At 48.2% G+C, this 22,620-nt stretch overlaps 1 protein-coding gene across 3 annotated transcripts in view; it reads left to right on the top strand.

The window, feature by feature from the left end:
• The window catches only part of Gsdme (gasdermin E), a 76,589-nt gene that overhangs the window by 33,173 nt on the left and 20,796 nt on the right, over window positions 1-22,620 (top strand). For all 3 annotated transcript variants that reach the window (XM_029478383.2, XM_021164889.2, XM_029478382.2), the window contains exons 4-9: window positions 5,436-5,607; window positions 7,390-7,510; window positions 11,921-12,085; window positions 13,722-13,849; window positions 15,886-16,087; window positions 18,831-18,904. In XM_029478383.2, coding sequence (XP_029334243.1) covers window positions 5,436-5,607; window positions 7,390-7,510; window positions 11,921-12,085; window positions 13,722-13,849; window positions 15,886-16,087; window positions 18,831-18,904 — 862 coding nt within the window. The remainder of the gene's footprint in view (window positions 1-5,435; window positions 5,608-7,389; window positions 7,511-11,920; window positions 12,086-13,721; window positions 13,850-15,885; window positions 16,088-18,830; window positions 18,905-22,620) is intronic.

Consider the following 22,620-nt stretch of genomic DNA (forward strand, 5'->3'; position numbering starts at 1 on the left):
CCAGGCTAGAGGAAATGTATTGTGTAGCTCAGGTGGGCCTTGAACTCACAGTCCTCTGGCCTCAGCTTCCCAAGTATGGTTTTGGAGGTATGCATGCCCCCAGCTTTGTAGTGCGTTTTGGATGGAAGTGTTTTCTTCAAGATTGCTTTGATTTTTCTTGGACTTACACAAACATTAGTTGTGTTTTTTCCTATTTCTGTGAAGAAGGGTCTCACACATGCTGGCTTAGAACTCACTGTGCAGCTCAGGCTGACCTTAAATTTGTGGCACTTTTTCTGGCCCATGAGTTGAGATTATAGGTGCAAGCCATCACCCTTGGGACTGCTTTCTTAATTTCTAATTTCTGTGCCAGAACATCCATTATTGTGGTATAAAAATGGTGCTAGCTTTTGTGTATTGGCTTTTTTTGGCTTGTCACCTTACTAGATTTGTTTGTAGGTTCTAACAGTTTTTTTTTAATTGATATTTTAGTTCAATATACAAAGTGATGGGCTTCATCTGGCAGCTGCTTGGTAGTTCGGTTTATCTCCACATAAACTCACACCAGCTGCACAAGTGTCTAATTTAACGCGTCTCCTCTTCCTCCTGCTCAGTTGCTGCTGCTAAGGCTTCAACACCACATTAGCTAGGAGTGTAGCGTGGGCATCCTTGCCTTGCTCCTGATCTCGGAGGAAATGCAGGGAGCTTCTCCCTAGCCAGTGTGCATGGCTGTCCGCTTTCCACCTATCTCGTTCACTCTCTTGAGGTATGCTCCATCTACACCTAGTCTGTAGAGAATTTCTCTTTGCATACGGGCTGTTGAAGAAGCTTTTTGTAGGGACAGTGTTATTTTTTCAAGGCATGGGAAATGAAAAGTTCCATTGGATTGATGTTCTTGCATTGACTGGATTGCCTTTGTGATTTTGCTGGTTTTGACTGATGTCAGCATGCCTATGGGGGCTCTAGTAGTAGAGACTGTAGGGGTTCATGAAGGTCCTTTTGTGTCTCTGTGGAGGACATGAGGTGTCATAAGAACATAAGGACACAAGATCTGTATCTTCAGGCTCCAACAGAGCCAAGCCCTCATGGCGCTGGGACTGTGATGGCAGCTGCCATCTTGGAGGTATGAGATTCAGTTCTCTCCAGATCCCTCCGAGTAAGTGCAGGTGGTTGACACCAATGGCAGTGATCCCTGTAGCCATGACCCCTGTAGGTGACATGGGATTCTCAGGACAGACATGGGAAATGGCTCCATCTGGGCCACTAGCAGTCACATGGTAGTGTGGGAATGCCTTCAGCTCTACAGGGTGGGCCCTGGTACTGCTGTATATATTGTATATATTGGTGAGTCCACTATACTGGAAACTGTGGTTTGAGGTTTTGGAAAACAAAGGGGGCCTTCCTAAGGTCCAGTGGGGTGAGTCAGTTGGTGCTTGTGTTTGTGGCATTGGTAGCCATGTTCATGGAGTTTAGAGAATAGATGTATTTTTCCAGACTCCAGAAGTGGCAATGGAATTGTCTCAGTCCTTCTTTGTGAGAAGGCCAGGGATTATGGTCCTTAGCAGTGTTGGTCCATGTGCAGTTTAAATGTGTGGAAAGACCTTCCCTGGGCTCCTCCTGGATAGAGCAGGCATGGTCCTGAAACTCATGACTTTAGTATTTAGAACTCATTTGGTATTTGAAGGCTGGTTAGCATGTCTGTAGGTCACACAGAGCAGGCACTGGTGGACATACAGCTTACCACACTGGTAGAGGCTGTGGGAGACAAGGAATGCTGATGGGCTGTCCCACAGTCCTTTGAGATGAAGCTTGTTAATGCTGGAACTTTTTGCACCAGCAGGTGGGGCTCTATGGTGAATACCAGGCAAGTGCAGGTATGGCCAGGTAGTGGCAGGGTCGAGGGTCACTGGTACTCACATTTTTAGAACTGCAGATAAGAGCTGGGACCCTTTTCAGCTCCCAGTGCACTCCCAAAGTTGTACCATGTGGTGGGGCACCAGGTATTTTTCCTGTGTAGAAACTAGAAGTGGATGTCAGCTTGTTGCTATGGCAGCTGCTGCTCCCAAGGGCCTGGACTTCTAAGAGGCTGGATTCCAAGCTGTCTAAGCATCTAGCATGACAGTTGCAACTTGGATTCTGGAGGTTGTAGGAACACACAGTAGGTTCTTTTACTCTTAGACACCCAGCTCCTTACACCAGATACAAAGCTCCTGAGGTTCCATGAGAGGGCCATCGCAGTGGCAGGCTCTGTGCCTGCTCTAGCTCGGTATTGTTGCTCTTCTTCTTCTATTCCCCCCCCCCATCCTCCTCATTCTCCTTCCCTTTCTCTTTAGCTTTCTTCCATTTGTCTTACTCTATAGCTAAGGCTGGCCTAAAACTCACTATGAGCCCAGGCTGGCCTTAAATTTATAGAAATCCTTCTGCCTTAGCTTCCTGGGTGCTGGGGTTACACAGGCATCTGCCCCACACTGGCACATTCACTCAGCGTTATTTAGGTCCCCATTGCTTCTTCATTGCCTCCAGAGCTGTGCATCGTAGTTTCCTTTCAGAGTTCATTGCCCCCTTTATGTTTGAAAATAATTTCCTTTTATCTCTGTGTGTGTGTCTGTGCTCTTGCTTCAGTCAGAAGTCATGACTTCATGTTGACCACCCAGTATCTGTAAAAGGGGAGAGTCAAAGAGTATTTGTTCACCATCTGCCAAACCAGACACCCGAATCCTTCTCTCCCGCTCTATTTTCAATGTTTTCTTTCCTCTCTCTCCCTTCTTCCCACCTTCTGTCTCTCCTTTCCTGTCCTCCCTCCCTTCCTCTATCCCTCTTTTTCTGACTTACACACACACATACCTGTGAGCACTCGTACATCATTAAAGCAAATAGACAAGGAAGAAACAGATGGAATTTACACATTCATTTTATCCACAGAATGTTCCTTGAGTCTATTCTGGGTGCTCAGTGCTGATCCGGCCCTGAGACCAGCAGAACATGGTAGGCATGGTCCCTAACTTGGTGGAGCTTCTACTCTAGGCTGATGGTGCTGGCAATAAACGAAGAAAAGAAAGCCAAAGACACAGTGGTGTGTAAGTGTGCTCGTCACCTCAGGTGGGCCATGGGGACAGAGTACCACTCTCAAAGTGTATGGAGCCCAGCTGTCTGAGGACATGACGAACATGTCTAAGATAGGGTAGGCTGGGATGAAGTACCAGGGCTTTGACTGGGCATTTCATGGCTTCTTAAAGGCATAGAGGAAAGGCTTGAAGGTGATGGTAGTAGAATAGGAGGCAAGGACATGGTCATGGGGTTGTAGAACCTGGGTGAGCAGTTGATGCAGAGCCCTCGAAGGCTTTTCAGCAAGAGAGTAATATAGGAATCTACCTCTGACCCAGTTAATGGTCCACAGTTCCCAGGAACTGCACATATAGAGGCTTTGTTCTATAGACCTTATTGGGACATTGGTTGGAATGTTTTATGGCATGCCCTTGGTGTGGCATAAGATGACTGCTCACTATCCCTTCAAACAACCCATGCTGAGGGTGTTGTTAACCAACAGCTATTTATGAAAAAGCAACCATGTGAATTCAGGTGACCTCATTCCCTGCAGGTTGGCCAGAAGGGGAGGGAAGCACCTAGCTCCCTATCCATACTTCTTCCTGGAATTAGCCTAACAGTTAATTCATCAGTCAATCAATCTATCTACTTTTGTAACTATGTGGTGTGTACACATGTTTGTATTTGCATACGTGTGTGTACAAATACACATACAATGTGGGTGTGCATGCAGATGGAGACTGGAGGTTGACATTAGGTGTCATCCATGATCACCTCAGGCTGTTTTTAGAAGCAGTCTCTCAGTGAACTTGGAGCCACTGATTTGGCTGACCTGGCTAGCCAGCTAGCTCCAAGGGTCCTCTTGTCCCTGCTTCTCCAGATCTGAGATTACAGGCATACACTACTGTGGGTATTTTACATTGGTGCTAGGCTCCAACCCAGTCATGCTTTCCCAGTAAAGCCATCCCCTAGTGCCCTGGCCAGCATTGTTGATGGTCCCATGTTGATTTTGCCCCTTGTGGATATTACAGTACTTTTGCATTGCCCTACCTAGTGGAAGACTCACCAGTGTTCTGAATGTCTTTCTTTTTACTGTGGAAAAATATAAAATTTGCAAGTCTGCCATTTAAGTGTATGATTTGTTGGCATTAAATACATTCTCTCTGTTGCCTAACCATCAGATCTATCTGTCCCTGGAATTTTTCACCTCCTCCAAGCAGAACTCTGTAGCCATTGAGCAATACATTTTTCCTGATTCTTCCACCTCAGTTCTCCAGTTTTCACTATCATTGTGAATTTATCTATTCTAGGTCACTCCTGAATATGGAATCTTACAGTATTTGTCCCTTTTTGGTGGCTGATTTTGCTTAGTATGAGTGTTCAAATTTTTTTCATGTTGTAGCATATGTCAGAGCTGACTCCTCCCATGGTGACCAGTTCCATGTTATAGATAAGTCACTAATGTGTCATTATTTATATTTTTATGGGCTGGTTAGTGCCCTGGCCAGTTACTTTGTCCACTTCAGGGTTGCTTCCAAAAACCTGGGAACCCTAAGTGTACCTAGGATGGACCACCTTCCCCTTTGTCGCCAGGGAGGGATGCTGAGCCTGCAGGTGACCAACCTCGGATGTCTTGGAAGCAGAGGATGAGTCTCTTGTTTCCATGCCGACTGCAGCTGGGATCTGGTGCTTTTCCTGTCCTCCCATGGCCATGGAAGGGTTATGGGATGTTAACTGGGATCTCCAGGGAGCTTATCTCATCATTGGCTTAAGCATCTATGTATAGCTGGAACTGTGGCCTGACCTTGAAATTATACAGAATTTTAAGTGGCTCGGGACCAATTACTCACAATGGGGGTCTCAGCTGGGTGGCCCTGGGGCAATCTCTGTGATAGAAACCCCACAGAGGTTATACATTCTTCCTGTAGTCGCATCTGTGTTCCAGTCTGATCTCCCACCACAGCCTGTGCATTTACCTGTGCCTCTCCCCTGTGAGAAGCTACTGTGCCTCTCAGCAGAATCACCCTGTGCTTCCGAAGAGGGCAGATGGCTGCCATGATGGCTGCCACCCTTCTACTCAACTCAGCCTCACACAGACGACTGGGTGGCAGCTGTCCTAGAGCATGGCTTTCCGTTGTTCTTCACTGAAACCAGTGTGAATGTTGGGGACTTTGTGATTAAGGGTATATAATTCCTTGGCACTTCTTCCAGTGTCCAGCCTGTCCCTCAGCTGGTCTGAGTGGCCTCAGGAGAGCTTGGCAGAAGGCATTCTAGGTAACCTGCCTCTGCTCGCATCACCAGGGAATTAATGAGCTCTACTGTTCCCTCTTCTAGCTGCATGAGGCTATTCTGGTCCCTGCCTTAGTCTCCCTGGAGGCACAGGGTTACTCACGATCAATTTTCTTTTTCAGAACAGTTAATATGGACAACCTGGTGCTCCAGCAGGTGCTAGAGAGCAGGAACGAGGTCCTGTGTGTGCTGACGCAGAAGATCATGACCACGCAGAAGTGCGTGATTTCTGAGCATGTGCAGTCGGAGGAGACGTGCGGAGGCATGGTGGGGATCCAGACCAAGACTATACAGGTGCCACACCTCGGCATGGAGAACTTTCCCACGGGCCCCTTTTCAAGTGTCTTCCTCAGTCAACTCGTCCTGTAGAGGATTAGGAATGGGACGGACTCACGCTGGCTCTAGTAAACAGGACATCCCTGGATCATGTAACTAAACTCGTTGAGGCATCTGGCCTCATCACTGCGGGGCTTGAAGATGCTGTGAGCCACCCTCCTTCCCAGACAGCCGAGGTTTCTTCCTCTCGGAGCTGGTGGCTCCAGGCTTTCTTCAGGCTTATTAGAACACAGAGAAAGCGTGCTCCCGGTCAAACTCTCACCAGATCATGTTGGCTGTGTCTATTTCTCAGTCTGTGGCAACAGAACTCTAGTGGCCCAACACTGCCCTTTATGGAAGTAGAGTGCTTCCAAGGAAATTCAGTCAGACACTAGCCAGGCCAGGAACAAGAGAATCTGTCTGTCTGTCTGTTGTTTACCATTTCTTCCATTTCCAAGCTGATCCTGGGGTGTTCTAAAATGAGAGAAGTAGGTGGCCATCTGCTTAAACTGCTTCCCCTCAGCTGGCCACAGGGCTTGTAATCTTGGTAGCACTGGCTTTTCCTAGAAGACTCAGGAGGGCTGTATGTATTTGGCAGTGGGCTGGCTGAGGCATGGCTGTAAGTCTATAGCTGGGGCTGCTGGGTAGGCTGGTGAGCAGGCTGGGCAACAGAGGGGAAAGGGGGACCTGATGCAGGTGACTACAGCTGGCCCTGCTGATACTTCTGCCCATGGTCACCACCTGCGAGTTGGAGCCCAGCTGCTGCTACTCCTTGATTCAAAGTAAATGCTTGGACCAGGGGCAGATGGCTAAGCTGTGTTGTCTGTCTACAATATTTGGCCAACAAATAGATCTCCAGCTTCCTGTCCCTGGGTTACTGCAGGAAGGGCTCTTTCCTGCTTGACAGCCCAGCCCTGCCCATCCATCTTCATCCTGTCTGTCTCCCAGAGCCTTTCCTATGGCCTTGCCATGCTGGCTTTGTGCACAGAGCACCATCCATGAGTGTGTGAACGGCTCAGTGAAGGCTTCCCAGGCCAGCTTTAATCCTGTTGGGATTTTCACTGAGATTTCAAAGTTGTTACTTGAGCCCGGAGAAGGAACTGGAAATGGGTCTCATTTATCTTCTTTGCAGTTGTGCATCACTTAGACGTGCTGCTGGTGGCAGTCATGTCACACTGCAGAATAACTTACACAGTCCTGGATGTCTGCAGAGATTCATGGTATACCGGAGGGATGCAGTGAACCCGAGATGCATGAAGCTACTGCCAGTCTAACTCAGCACACAGTTTCCTTCCTTCCTTCTTATAAAAACTATAATCTAAAATGCTTGAAAATGTAATATTAAAGATCTAGTCTAGTGTACATGAGCCGATGGCATAGTCATTTATAATGATCTGGTATTCCGTGCTGACAGTGACTGTAGATGCACAGGGACCTGTTAGCAGCATCACCACAGACGTGAGTGATGCCTTCTGCCGTGATGGTAGACTGCACATGATGGCACTAGGAGATAGGAACATTTTGGTTCCATTAATCACAGCACTGTGGGACCACAGTGGTGTAATATGGTATGTTGTTGTCAAAGCATAGTTCTGGTATGTAGCTTCCTACCCCATGCTCTGGCATCTTAGCCATGACACCTGATACTAGTGCCAGCTGTCTCTTCCTCTTTCCTTAGCTCTGTGGATATTTCCCAGCATTCCTAGGAGGCTGGACATAGAGTGCCTGAGTATACAAGCGTCAACATGCTCTTGCCCACAGGTGTCAGCAACGGAGGATGGGACTGTCACCACGGACACCAATGTAGTGCTAGAGATCCCTGCCGCCACCACCATTGCCTATGGCATCATGGAGCTGTTTGTGAAACAAGATGGCCAGTTTGGTGAGTCCTCATGAGGTATGCCCTGGTAGAAAGAGAGAGGACGGGGGTAGCAGAGTGTCTAGGATCTGACTCTGGGCAGTAAGAGCCCCTGGGGAGTTGGGTGAGGGGAGCCAGGGGCTTCATTCACTTCCTGCTTCTCAGTGTCACTGAGCCTGGGAAGACCATTGGCTCTGCAGCCATCCAGAGCTCCTGTAAAGCTGTTGAGTCCTGGGTAGTTCCTAGTCTCAGCTAGCTTAACCCCACACAGGACCCATCAGTGACTCTCATTCACCGTCCGAGCGGGTATCCTGTGGTGCTTTATATGAAAAATGTCCTCCACAGTCTTGAACATTTGTTCCTCAATTGGTGGTGTGTGGGGAGGTTTTAAGGGTGTGGCCATGTTGGACGGATATCTCTGGAAGTGGGCTGAGAGCGTTTAAAGACTTACTTCACTATCAGCTCCCCCTACTTCATGCTTCCAGTCAAGGATGTGAGCTCTCAGCATCCTGTTCTTGCCATCCTGTCTGCTGCTTCCCCAACATGTTGGCCTTCTAGCCCTCTAGCCCTGTAAGCTCCAACAAGTCCTTTCTTCTGTAAGTTGCCATGGTACTTTATCATGGCAAGAAAAAAGTAACTTTGTGGGGCCTTAACTTGGGGAAGATTCAACAGCTTTACAGGAGGTCTGGATGGCTGCAGAGCCAATGCTCCTCCCATGGCTCAGAACACAGGGGTGGTGGCTATATCCTCAGTGCAGCTAGTATGGAGAGAGAGAGAGAGAGAGAGAGAGAGAGAGAGAGAGAGAGAGAGAGAGAGAGAGAAACAGAGAGAGAGGGGAGAGGAGGAGAGAGGACAGAGGAAGAGAGAGACAGAGAGACAGAGGGAGAGAGGACAGAGAAAAGACAGACAGAGAGAAGAGAGACAGAGAGAGACAAAGACAGAGACAGAGAGATAGAGGGAGAGGGGACAGAGAGAAAGGCAGAGAGAGAGAGAGAGAGAGAGAGAGAGAGAGAGAGAGAGAGAGAGAGAGAGAGAGAGATGATGAGGATGGCCTTGAACTAACTCCTTATCCCCCTGCCTCTAGCTCTACTAAATACTGGAATCACAGGCTTACATTCCACACTCAGATGCCCTCTATTACTTTCTTCTCTGCCTCCTTCTTTTCCTTCCTCCCTCCCTCTTCCTTCCCTCCTTTCTTCTCCTTCCCTTCTTCCTCTTCTGTTCTCCCCCGAACACACCTGAAGGTGATCGGATTGTGTCTGTCCTTGGTCAGTGCCACCTGTATGGCTCGGACCCAGGCAGATGCTTCGGGGCCTCTCAGGCAGAGCTGACAGAAGTGTCACTCCGTGACTTTCTCCTGCTTTCTTGAGGCTCAGTTGGTGAACACCAAGAGCACTATACTATGATAAAATATTCACTGTAATAAACAACCACCAAACTAATTTACCCAGCTAGCACTTCACTTAATTGGCATTTGGGGTGGGTGTGGGGTTATATTAGTTTTAGTTGAGAGCTTTACTCTAAATCTATTTGTGTGGGTGTTATGGCCTGCTTGTGGAGGTCAGAGGACAACCTATAGGAGTCAGGTTTCTCCTTCCACTGTGTGGGTCCTGGGTATCCAACTTACATTGTTAGGCTTGGTGGCAGTCACTTTATCCACTGGGCCACTTTACTGTCCCACACTTGTCGAGCATTCAGTAACTTCACAGACTAAAGTCTACAGGACCCTGGTAACCACAGCCAAGTCTGCTTCCTCCTACCCAGCTGAGACTGTGTGCCCTGTCTGCCCCACCCCATTCCCACCCGATCCCTTTCTCAGTCACAGAGAACAGAATGGCTGCTCTGTATTCCTTCTGGGAGAACATCATCCTTTAGAGTTGGTGTGAGCAAGGGAGCATGGTGCTTGCCTTTCTGTGTCTGATTCATGTTCCCCACACACAACATCTCCTGTGTTCGTCCATGTTTCCTACATGATAGGATTTTATTTATTCAGTGGCTAAGTCATATTTCTTTATGGAAATGGGCCATGTTTTCTTGATCTGTTCAACTGTGGTTGAGCATGTAGGTTTATTCTGAGTCAGATATCAACATAGTATTGCTGCCACGGCGGGGCTGTCTTGGTTTATTTTGTTGTTACTGGTTTTAGATGATTTTATTTTCTGTGTATGTTTGGCACGTGTGCACCACCCATGTGCCTGGAATCTGAGGACTGCACAGGAGAGTGCATCGCATCTCCTGTAGCTGCAGTTAGGGGTAGTTGAGAGCAATCCATTGGGTACTGGGGAACCACACTCAGGTTTTGTGGAAGAGCAGCCACTGTTCCTAACTGCTGAGCCAGCTCTCTAGTCCCATCAGCCTTGTCTTGAAGGAGTGAATTCAGACAAGAGGCAGACCCATTTGTGCAGGTGCTCACTTAACAAAGCAACAGAAAAGCAGAGCAAACCCTGCAGGGGTAGCAGCAGGTGTCCCTGGGTGGGAGCCGGGCCAGGGGTGCTGTGGGTGGGCTTTGCACAAGGTTTTTGTTTTGTTTTGTTTTTTTTTTTTTAGACAGGGTTTCTCTGTGTAGGTCTGGCTGTCCTGGAACTCACTCTGTAGACCAGGCTGGCCTCGAACTCAGAAATCCTCCTGCCTCTGCCTCCCAAGTGCTGGGATTAAAGGCGTGTGCCACCAACGCCCGGCTTGCACAAGGTTTTATGAATATTCTGTAAGTGGTGTATTTATGAGGTCCCAAATCACAGTGGACCAGATCTTCCTCTCGAGGTATTTCTTCCCATAATTCCTACAAAAGGGAGGCAGGCTGTCAAAACCATAATGCTAGTGATGTTGTGACCTTGAGGAAGCTGATATAGATGAATGTCCCCTTGCCTCCCTTTGGCTGACATAGGAAGGACATACTGACCTACTTCAGCTTCAGGGATGTTTATGAACAAAGGACCTTCCAGCTGTGAGGGTGGGGTGGGGGACATGGCTACTAAGATGTGGGCACATTCTCCTAGGTGACATCACAGCTAAGTCCTTCTCTGAGGTGGTCTGGGGTGGTCGCCATCCTGGACTAGATGATGGTTCTATAGAAGCTGTCTTCTTCTCACTTTATTCTGTTGCAGTTAGACCCAGGATATGCAAAAGGACCGCAGCACCTTGCATGCAGTCCAGGAGGGACAGACAGGGTTGCTTGGTAGGATCCAGCCAGAGCCCGCTAAGACTTGCTTTGTGGTTTCTCTCATAGCCCTGTCCTTTCTCTCCCTGGTCAGTTTGTATCTCATGCTCAGCTGTAGTCCTTTTCCGTCTCATTCCCAGGACTCCCATCTCCACGGTTTAATCCTAGCACCCATGTTTAACCCATGGCTGCCTCATCCCAGGTCAAGCTTTGCCTTGCAAGTGTCCCTAGCTTGCTTTCTCATCACCTACACCACTGCCACTGTCTCCCAAAGTTAATCCTCTGGGAAACACCCTGCCATCCCTGAGCCCTGGGCCCCACTGCCCCTCTTGTCTCGGGTGTCTCACTCCTGGCCCAGAGAACTTCTGCTGTAAGGTGGCTGTTTGAGCTCTTGCTTCAGTCAGGAATCGGTCTCTGGGTCTTCTTTTTTACCATAATGACATTAGCACACGAAACCCCAAATATTTTACAGGGATTTGAGGGAACGGAAGACAAAATCTAGGGTTTCCTGGTCCACCTCTGAAGGGGTAGCACACCCCCAGGGAGAGGTGTCTTTCCTGTGCTCAACAAAAGGTGACTCCTCATCTCAGAAGACAAGGACACAGAGGGACCCCAAAGGCCCTCCTAAGCTTGCTATAGTGCAGGACAAGTCTGTCAGCCACTCTATGCCTGATCAGACCTAGTGTAAGAGCACTCAAGTGAGCAGACATGGTGGCATGTGTCTGTAATCCCAGCACTTGTGAGGCTGAGGCAGGAGGATCTGGGGTTAGAGATGAGCCTGGGCTACATAGTAAGACTCTATTAGTTATTTTTCTGTTGCTGTGACAAAGTACTGTGACCAAAGGCAACTCAAGGAAGAGTTCAATTTGGCTTATGGTTTCGGGGAGAGAAGAGTCCGCCATGGAGGGGCAGAGGCACGTCAGCAAGTGGCAGGCATGTGAGTGGGATCAGGAAGCTGAGATCACACAGGGTGACCGTAGCTCAAAGGCTGTAACTCAGAGCCCTCCCGCAGTGACTTACTTCCTCTAGTAGGACTGTACCTTCCAAACAATGCCACTAAACTGGTGACCAAACACTCAAAAGCTGAGTCTATGGGAGATATTTCTCATTCAAACCACTAGACTCAGTCTCAAAAACAGATGCAAAGAAGCAAAAGCCTTTTTTTTGTGTCTCCTGCCGCAGTGTAAGGTATATAACAATGAGTCTGAGGTGTGAGTCTGAGGTGTGAATCAGCTATGGTGATCAGTGCCTGGCTTGGGCTTTTCTCCCTACTACAGAATTCTGCCTCCTCCAAGGGAAACATGGTGGCTTCGAGCATGAGAGGAAACTAGACTCTGTCTACTTGGACCCCCTGGCCTACAGAGAGTTTGCCTTTCTGGACATGCTGGATGGGGGTCAAGGGATCTCTTCGCAGGACGGGCCACTACGCGTTGTAAAACAAGGTATTGCCTGTGGTTACGGCCAGATGGAGAAGTGGACTCTCTCTCCCAAGGGGTGATCCCCTGGGGCCTTTAGGATCCCCTTGGATCTTTGGGTGGGCCCAGTCTTGGGTGCTGTGTTTTAGAGAATCGAGATCCTAGGACTCAAGGTAGGAGGCCAAGGAGTGCAGTGGTCAGGGGCCTGACAGTTTTCTTTCCCTGTTTGGGACCTGTGGACTGAGAATGGTCAGCAATGAGCAGAGCTAGAGCCCCCAGGATCTGTTATCAGCTTTGATACATTCCAGGCTTCATGGCATGGCAGGCTGCTGTTTGTCAGCATGGTAACAGCCATTGAGGCTTCCCACCCACATGGCTGGTGGAGGGCTGTAGCTCTGAACTATTGAGCAGACTCAATAGCAGTTTGCTTTGCTCCTCATAGCTTGTTACTTTAGGGTTGTTTTTTTTTTTTTTTTTTTCTGGGTTCAGGAGAGCAGGGGGGCGGGGCTGGGCTAGAAAAGGGGAGGAGCTTAGGAGAAACCAGGGCTGGCTCAAATTATGCTCTACCATGTAAAGCAATTCCTCCCTGGAATTCAGCAAATCTCTAACCAGAGGATGCTGCTCCTGGCACAGTGTTAGAGGACAGGGTGATAGAGACCTGGGGTTAGGGTAGCTTTTCCCTGGGATAAGAGTTAACTAAACTTGGGGCCTCTACTTGCAGTTGTGCTGCAGAAATGTGAGGCCACAGCTCCTTTTCTCACTGCACCAAGCTGAGTCAGCCACCCTCATTGGCCAGAGTTCCCTGGGCATCTGAGGATGGTGGTCAGGTATAGCAGCAGGAGTGGGCTTGTGTTTGAGTCCTCAGATTCTAGGCTAACCAGGATGGCTTCTCTCTTCAGGCAAGGACTGATAAAGATGGAATTGTATTCCACAGGAGATTTTAAAAGATGTGGCTCAGAAGTTCTAGAAGTGTCTAGCCTGTAAGATGTTCAGCAATTATATCCTAGACCTCAATCAGCAAGGCTGTGTAGTATCAGTGCACAGCCCTCAGTCGGAAAGCACCATCTCAGCCCATTTTTTTTTTGGCTTAATTTACTAGGAGCTTTTGACTGTCCTCAGGAAAGAGGGTTGCAGGGGACAGGTTCCCAGGGTTCCTGCAGAGGATGCGAGTGGCATAGCAAAGTGTACCCCGAGCTCATCTTGAATAGGAGTGAAAGGCACAGGGAGGGAAGTGGAAGCCATGTTTGCCAGGACTGCAGAGTGCTGGCCCTTTGAACATGCATTGAAAACAAAAGCATGCCAGGTTGTAGTGCGTGTCTGGACACCGCTGGAAAGGATGTGTTTGGAGACCAGTATGGCTTAGGCTTAGTGATTCTGCCTCGAGAATTCACTGTTATAGATAGTAGGCCAAAGAAGAACCCAAGAGGCTTCCAGGTTAAGTCTAGCACTGCACAGGTAGAAAAGCAGGTGAGGTCTGGGATGTCAAAGTGGGCTCCCCTGTCCCCCTTTCCTTTCCTGTAGTTTCCCTGGTTGTACTGTCACTTGGGGGTGCCGTGAATGTCCAAGACTCATAGCCAGTTCTGAACATGGAGTCCTTTGGAAGGAACTGGTGACTGAGAGGCAGGGTGTGTGCATGGCCTGATTGCATCTGCTCTGCTTTCAGCAACCCTGCACCTAGAGAGGAGTTTCCATCCCTTTGCGGTGTTACCTGCCCAGCAGCAGAGGGCGCTGTTCTGTGTCCTGCAGAAAATCCTGTTTGATGAAGAACTTCTTAGGGCCCTGGAGCAAGTGGTAGGTGGGTAGGCGGGGGTTATGGATTTGGGTTTGTACCTGGTTGCTCTGAAAAGATGCACAGGCTAGACCCCTCAGGACAGGTTTGGGGATAGTTTGAAATTAAGTTTCACCACTTCCCTTTAGCCCTAAAACTTGAAGCTGCCATCAGGCGGGAAGAGATGAGTGACTTTCTTAGAGCTATAAAGATGACCACAGGCTTGGTGCTTAAGAATATCAGAAATTAATCTCTTACAGATCTGGAGGGCAGACCTCAGAGTTGCCAGTGGCAGTAGGGATATACCCCTCTGAAAGCTCTAGAGGAGAACCCTTGTTGCCTGCCGTTTCTGGTGGCTCCTGGCATTCTGTGGCTGGTGGCTTATCTCTGTCATGTCTTCCCTAGCCTGTTGGGTCTTCTCTAGACACAGAACTCATTACTGATCACCATTACTGGATACAGACTTCTCTTACTTGAGACTCTCACCCTAATTACACCTGCAAAGACTCATTGCACATAAGGCTTCATTCTGAGACTGCAGGTGGGCATGTATTCAGCTCACAGTGAAGGGGCTGTGTGGCAGAGCCTGTCAACCTGTCCCATTTAGAACACAGACAAGGAGGTGTTTATCAATTTGTTTTGCAACAGCCAGATTTTGAGGGACATACCAGCTGCTCACCCTCCATCAGCTCAGATGTTTTTTTTTTTTTTTTTGTACTTAATGAGGCTGAGACTTTGACAATTTTCTTTTCATTGTGACTTTGTTTTTAGTTTTCCTTCTTTCTATACTGCTCAAATGCTTTAAGGTGTCCAGAAAAAACACTCACATCATCTTCCCACTTGAAATGAAATTTCGAGAGCCTCAACCAGGGACAGGATTACAGTTGTCCAGAGGGTCTAGTTTGCCTTCTGGAGGATGCAGGGCTTAACCCAAGAAAGAACACAGATGTTTCTGAATCCCGTGACTTTTACTTCCTAAAATACCCCCTCCCTAGAGGGAAATGTCAGGTTAGTCCCTTATGGAGAGAGTAGTACCTGCCTGCTGATGAGTGTCCGAGAAAACACCGGGTACCTAGGGCATGGAACTAGTCCAGGGGCTCAGAACTGGCTCATGGGCAGTGCCATCCCACCCCCGAGCAACCTTGTGATGGATAAAGCTGCCTAGGGGAGGCTGGGGACATACTAGGTTAAGCATGCTGTTTTTAGAGTGTGAGGACTAGGAAGGGATGTTGCTTTTATGACCCCTTTGACAGTTTGATATGTAGCCAATTGTTCCTGGTATCTGGTAAAACTCAATATCCTGGCATAGTCTGGAAGGTTCTGTCTGCCTGACACTTCTTGCCTGACTCTTCCCCTTTCCCTGTGGAAGGACAGTACTTGGGCATGGCTCATCTGTGTCCTTAGGAGGAAAAAAAAATTTTTAATACTTTTTATGAGGTATTTTCCTCATTTACATTTCCATTGCTATCCCAAAAGTTCCCCATACTCTCCCACCCACTCCCCTACCCACCCACTCCCACTTTTTGGCCCTGGAGTTCCCCTGTACTGGGGCATATAAAGTTTGCAAGTCCAATGGGCCTCTCTTTCCAGTGATGGCCAACTAGGCCATCTTTTGATACATATGCAGCTAGAGTCAAGAGCTCCGGGGTACTGGTTAGTTCATAATGTTCTACCTATAGGGTTGCAGATCCCTTTAGCTCTTTGGGTACTTTCTCTAGCTCCTCCATTGGGGGCCCTGTGATCCATCCAATAGCTGATTGTGAGCATCCACTTATGTGTTTGCTAGGCCCCGGCATAGTCTCACAAGAGACAGCTATATCTGGGTCCTTTCAGCAAAATCTTGCTAGTATATGCAATGGTGTCAGCGTCTTAGGAGGAAATTTAGGCTCATAGATGGCATCAAAGTTTAGAAAAGGGCTCAGTGCTTGCTTTACCTGGAGAGCGTAATGCACATGGAGAGTGTTGGGAAGTGCCGGAGGGGCAGAGGCTCAGTTGGGTTGCACTTCAATGAGTTCTGGCTTCATTGTATAGTTTTTCTTCTTCTCTTTCTACACTGTAGTGTGACGATGTGGCTGGTGGCCTCTGGTCCTCACAGGCTGTATTGGCAATGGAGGAGCTGACCGACAGTCAGCAGCAAGACCTCACAGCCTTCCTGCAGCTGGTGGGATACAGGATACAAGGAGAGCATCCTGGCCCACAGGATGAGGTCAGCAACCAGCAGCTCTTTGCAACAGCCTACTTCCTGGTCAGCGCACTAGCAGGTATGGAAGACACAAAGGGAGCTGGGCAATGTCTGCCAGGGCTGGGAAATAGTGTCGCTTTCGATCTGCTTCTGGACAGAGCAACAGTGATGACTGAGGAAGGTTTGGGACAGTTCTCTCCGTTTTAGTCCAGGGGGTAAGATGTGGAAGGCTAATAAAGAGTCCTGACACACCCTGAGCCTCCACTTTAAGGGTGTGTCAGTCTTACTCTGGGAGGACTACCTTCCGATCCTCTCACTGGAAGTCACTTTTGAAACACAGCCAGTGATCCCCAGCAGGGTCCAGATGGTGCTGTGTGACGGGCACTTTCCTTTGGCAGCTGTTTGTCCTGATCCTCTCCTCTGCCCTTGCACACTTGTGGCCCCCTTCATGGCCCTCTCAGGTTTCATATGCTGTGTGAGGCACTTGTCCAGGAGGAAGGCTGGGCTTCTGCATGGGTCTGAAATGGCTTCCAAGGGGGAGTGGATTTCAGTTATTGTCAAGAGGATCCTGCCATGCAGAGAGCCTGGTGGTGCCCCATGTGAAGCAGCTGTAGCTACATCTCATCTCTGTAGACCTAGCTTCCCTCTACCACAAGCTACTAGGCACTGGGTTCCTGATAAAGTGGCTTTCTCTCAACTACAGTGATAAAGGCCCAGGGAACCTTCAGTGTTTAAAAAAAATGAATGAGAAAGAATAGTTCAGCTTGATGGATATACCTTGTGCCTTGCTCTCAATCACAGATAAAGGCTTTGCATAGTTGAGTGGAACCAGATACAACACATAGGCTCTGTAAACTTATACCTAGAGACTGGGACCAACATTAGCAGTGAGCATGCTTGAGTATAGACTTTCTGACAGGCTGCAGGCCAGACTCCGATAGCTTGTGAGAAGCTTTCTCAAGTATTCTATACTACTAAAACATTTCTATGTAGAATAGTCCATGGCTGACACATACCACAGCCCTGTTCTTCCTGACTTTAGACACAGCTCTGCAGCTGTGGTGGCCCTACAAGGGGCTTTAACACAAAACCTATTCCTGTTTGGAAGCTGGATGCAGGGAAAGCTTTAGGTGTAGCCAGGATCTGCATCAAGTCTGCCCTTTCCTTCTAAGCTGTAGTTTCATGGCAGCTGCTGCAGCAGAGCAGGCTCATTTAAAGCTCTTTTGGTAGTATCCTGGTGAACCCCAGGGAAAGTGCTAGAATAGAAAGTGGTCCTCTTGGGCCCTATCAGTGGCTTTATCCTGTTTAGCTGCTTCCAGCCCTGCAGTCTCTGGTCTCCTGGAAAGCTTCCCCTGCCTGTGTGATGGCAAGCAAGCCCCAGCTTTCACCATAGAACCCCATTTGTAACTGAACAGCCTTCTCCAGACTCACTGGGCAGACTTATACCATCTTTCAGGCAGTTAGGGGAGGGCACAGCATGTCTGGCCTATGACAAGCATCAGGGTGAGAGCTTTCTTTGTGCTATGCTCACAGTTCTGGGTAAACATCTCTAGAGATGAGGGATGCAGGAGTAATTGCCTGCGGCAAGAGGCACTCTGGAGGGTGAAGGGTGGAACTGTGGGTGTGATAGTGCTTGCCTGACATGACGTGCGCTTCTCAGCCCTGTGCTTTCTATTTTCATCTTCCTGGAGTAGGGTGAGGGCCTCCTTTGGAACACAGGAAACTCAGATTTCTTAGAGGCAGGTGCATGACCACATTGGAAGGATCTGTTGCGGTTCTCTGGTGGGATTACCTACGGGGCTGCCTCTTCCCTCATGTCCTTTTGTCCTCTCTGGGTCACAGCCTCAGTGACAGGTCATCTATAAGACATGAGCGCATGAGTGGTCACTATGCTCTGTGACTTAGCAGCTCCAAGGGGAGTTCGGTTTTACACTGGAAGATAGTTAATAAAAGCCTGCATGGCACTGATTTTCATTTCCTCTGGCAGGGTGGGGAGTTGGCAGGGCCCTCTCACAATGCTGCCCCAGCTTTGTCCTGTCACTGACAAAGGGACTGGTGGCATGGTGGAACCCTTCATGTTTGTGCAGTGGCCTGACATGTGCTCCTAAATACTCTGTAGTGGGCCAAATGAACAGAAAAAACAGGCTCTTAGAGGTACACCCAGAGTATTTTGCGTGTCACCACACATGCCTATAAATTCCAATACTAGAGAGAAGCAGAATAATTGCATTCAAGGCTATTCTGGGTTTCTTAGCAAGAATATGCCCCAGAAAGTCAGAAACAAAACATTCCAGCCTGGTTGCCTAGAAGGGCTCTAACCACTCTATAAGAGAGTTTTGAGCCAATTATCCTTTCCCAGAATCCATGCCCTTCCTTCTGACCAGCAAATTCAATGTCAATGAACATGCTCTAGGGACTGGATTCCCATGAGACCCCACAGAGAACCAGCATTGCCTTCAAATGTGACCACACTCTTGTTTTTAAGACAGTCTGCATAGCTCTGGCTGACCTGGAATGCTCAGAGATTGCATTTCTGCCGTCCAAGTGTTAGGATTAAGGGGATGCTACCACACCTGGCCTGACCACACATTTACTTTTTCTAACTGGTGGTAGCGAGCTACTGAAATATAAACTAGGCATCACCTAGGTAGGCCTGGCCGCAATGCTCTTTCCTTGTAACACAAGGGCTCACGGCATAGCTCAGGCTGGACCTTTTGCCTAACCCCTCAAATGATGAGATTACAAGCATGCAATCACTGTGCCTGGCTTCCGCAAACTTGTTTTTTGACAGTGAAAATGACCTGAATGCATGTCATTTACAGAAATGCCTGATAATGCCACAGTTTTCCTGGGGACTTGCTGCAAACTCCATGTTATTTCTTCGCTGTGTTGCTTGGTAAGGAACCTTCGGATGGGACAGTGGGGTGGAAAGGAATGGGGAGGAGGGATAGGTGCCGGCCTGCTGGTAAGAGCTCTAGTTTCTCAGCTTGAGACGGTGTAAGTAGGTGTCAGCACTAGCACATGGGTGCTTGGGAGCTCTGAGGTCCAAAGCTCAAGGAACTGGCTAGCAAAGAGGCTTGGTCTACAGATTCCAGATTTTCCCAGTTTGGAGACTACTGGCATAGCTATCTCAGCCAGGCCCAGCAACCGTTGTTGATCACTGTAGTTGTGTGGAATGATTTGAAGTTGCTTTGTGTCACACTTGCCAGGAAGAATTCAGGCCTGCTTTGCCAGGAGGAGACATAGCTTTTCTCTTAGAATATCAGTATAGCTTGGTGCTCTCTGGAAATGGCACTACAAGAGCAAGTGATCAGTAATGAGTCTAGCCCCAGCGTAGAGCTAAGTTCTCAAGTTAGAGAGAGGGCAATTAATTAGTAGAGGAACCAGCAACAGGCTATCCCATTACCCAGCTAGTCTCACACAACCTGTGTTTGGGGAAAGGCACACCTGGGTCACTTATTTTAAGGTCTGGTATAGGACCAGGGTCCACTACTATCCCATAGCACTAAGCTGGCCATGCATGGACCGCCTAGACTGGACCTACATATGTTCTGTATGTCCATATAGGTTGTCTTGGATGTTGTTCTGTATGGAGGAGGTATCAGAAGCTAAGACCACTAGGTACTGACCACACAGCTGGCCAGATTCCATCCAAACTGACCACAGACTCTGTGTCCTCAGGGACACTTAACTATTTGGAGGCATGCCAGTCTATCTGAGAGCAGCTGAGGGTGATGGCTGCTAGTTTGATTATAGAAATGATGTAATTGTCCTAATTGTATGCAGTGATGAGCAAAACAGCTCTGTTCTCTCTCGCAGCACTGAGTGCTCAGCACTTCCAGTCTATTTCTTGAGTATTTAGGGAACAATTAAAAGCTATTCAGGAAGTCTATAAAGAAGAAACGTGTGCTAAGGGAATCAGGCCCTAATGAACTCACACTACAGTCAGCTCCGGTTCTGACCTTGGCCGCTGTTCCATAACCAGGCAGGAACCAGACTTGGAGTTCCAGAATGGACTGACAGAGTCCTGCCTGCCTTTCCACTGGCTGCCTCCAGATGCACTAGCCTGTCTTTGGAGGCTGCTCAACAAAGACAAATCCTGTTTCTTTAAAGATCTTCCTAGGTGCCCTTAGGCAATCCAGGTAATGTCTACAGAGGGCCTGCTGTTCTCTTAAAAGAGCCAGGCTCCTGCAGGCCTGGGGTATTAGATACTTCTTCACGCAACCGACTTAAAAGAGGATGCCCAATCCACTTGCACTTCTGTTTGAAAGCCCGGTAACTCTGAAGAGTCTTCCTGGTGGGCTCTGGGTGAAGGGGCAGGTATGTTAACCATTTACTGTGAACTGGTAGAAAAATCAGTAGAAAAATCTAGAAAATATTCCAAGTCAGGAATTGCAGAGGCAAAGGTTCTTGGAGCTGGAAACACAATTAACAGATGATAGTGCCTACACCTGAGTTCCTTCAAATATTCAAGAAGTTCCAACATTGCTGTTTACATTAATAAGCGAAACAACCAGAGGATGGCAGTGGTAGTGTGTGTATGTGTGACCACCACAGAGCAAAGGGAAAAACCTTATATTTTGCAGGACTCTTGAAATTAGAAGAAAAAAAAGTGACTAGAATTCTAAACAATGAGGGGAGTACCTGTTGTATGTCCCCCTGCCCTTCACCAAGCCTGGCACTACCCTGGGAAAAAGAACAGAAAATGGCAGCAGACCTCCTCCTTTTGTAAGCCAGTGACTGCAACTGCAATTGTAACATAGCTTTATGTCTAAAGAACTAGCTTGTGTAAACAGGACTCTAAAGGGAGTAGACACCTGACTTGCGCCTCCCATAATCAGCAGGACTCTTGCCTTGTCAGAAACCTTGGGTCTCGTGGCCACATTAGGTGGAAGGCAGTGCCATCAGAGTTCTACCACTTCAGGCTCAGATGTACCACAGCCATATGCATGGGAGCAGATCTCCTCACCTTACAACCTTGAGGCTGTGGGATGTAGCTGCACTCTAAAACCCCAGCCTCACTTGCACCTGTCTACCAGGAGCTCACCAAGTTCCCAGCCAGGTCTGACAATTCCAGGAATCTGGTGGTCAGGGACCCCACTGCCAGTGACACCTGTACCTACCCACAGAGGGAACGAGGGAGCTCTTCCTGTCTACAGTCTCGGCCGCACTCAGGCTTGTAGTTCAGATCACATCTATGCTCTTCAGGTCCATGGCAAATGATGCCACAGGTCTTAGCCTCCCCATTACTTACTCTTTGCATGACCTAGGTATGTTTCCACCTTGGTTTGCAGCCTCAGACCCCAGACATCAAAGGGCAAGTCTACATACTACTCATATTAACCTAGTAGCACAAAGAGAAATTCTCCCCTGTGCCCTGCTCCTCCAAGCATGGAAACCAGAACTACTGAGATAACCCAAGGAACTTGCCTTCCATAGTCCACAGACTGGGTTAGGGCTGTTGGTACTGAGTAAAACGTGTGCTTATCTCTTGGGTTCTGGGGAAGGTACTGTCTGGATATCACACCTCCATAAAAGTAGCTAAACCCTAGCAACTTTATCCCCATGGACTAGGGAAGTGCTCTTTCATGTTTCAATTCCTTAAATCCTATGGTTATCAGAAGTGTTCATCTGGCAAGACCTGGGGGATGGGTCTGCTTCTTTCTGTGGCTTAAGAATTGTGGGTATTGGTGCTACAGACCCAAGCATCTCCCACAACTCTTAGTGTGATCTTCGCTTACCTGCACAGACCTAGAGATAACTCTGCACCTCATACTAACGACTCCATAGCAGCTGAATACACCCTTGGAAGCCTATGTCTACGGCAAAGCCCTACCTCAAGAAACTACTGTAGACAGGATAATTGATGGTCTTGTAGACCCTCCTCATGATAGGAACCAAGTAAGGTACCCCATAGGGCTGCTCCTTTGAGCTCATGTGTAACTACAACCCGAGCATCTATCCATTTGACATTTAAACAAACAAAAATTCCTACAGAAAATGCCTCAAAATACGGGCTGTTCCACAGATGTACAGGATATAAAGAACAGGGCAGCTCCAAAGAGAATAGCTCTTCTCTAAAAATAATCTCTGAGAAGGAAGTTTGAAGAGTTCATAGTAATGATCCCAAGGAAATGGAATGAGATCCAAGAGAATATAAACAAAATACTACAAAGAGGCAAGAAAAAGCAGTTCAGGATATAAATGAGAAATTCAGAGTTAGAAATCTGAGTTTAAAAAGCCCCAAAGCTCAAATTCTGGAGCTCACATATCAAGTCAAGGAAAGAACATCCACAAGCTCTGACATGCGGCCATGAGCAGCCCGAGGACAGCAGAACCTCAGGGTAATGTGTCCAGTTACCCCAGGAAGACAAGGGGGCTGCTTAGCTTCATGAAGAAATAATAGCTGAAGAGTTTTCAAATCTTTAAAGACCCAGAGACATCTACACACAAACAGTTAAACCCCCAACTAAACTAATAAGTGGAGTGTGCCCTCACCAGACATATTATAGTCAACACATCGAAATTACAAAGAATCGGGGAAAAGGAAAAGCAAGACAAGTCCCCCAGGAATCCTGAGTTCGAGGCCAGCCTGGTCTATAAAGTGAGTTC

The sequence above is a fragment of the Mus caroli genome, unplaced genomic scaffold (genome assembly GCF_978045245.1).
Source record: "Mus caroli unplaced genomic scaffold, Mus_caroli_1 scaffold_7, whole genome shotgun sequence".
Taxonomy (NCBI): Eukaryota; Metazoa; Chordata; class Mammalia; order Rodentia; family Muridae; genus Mus; species Mus caroli.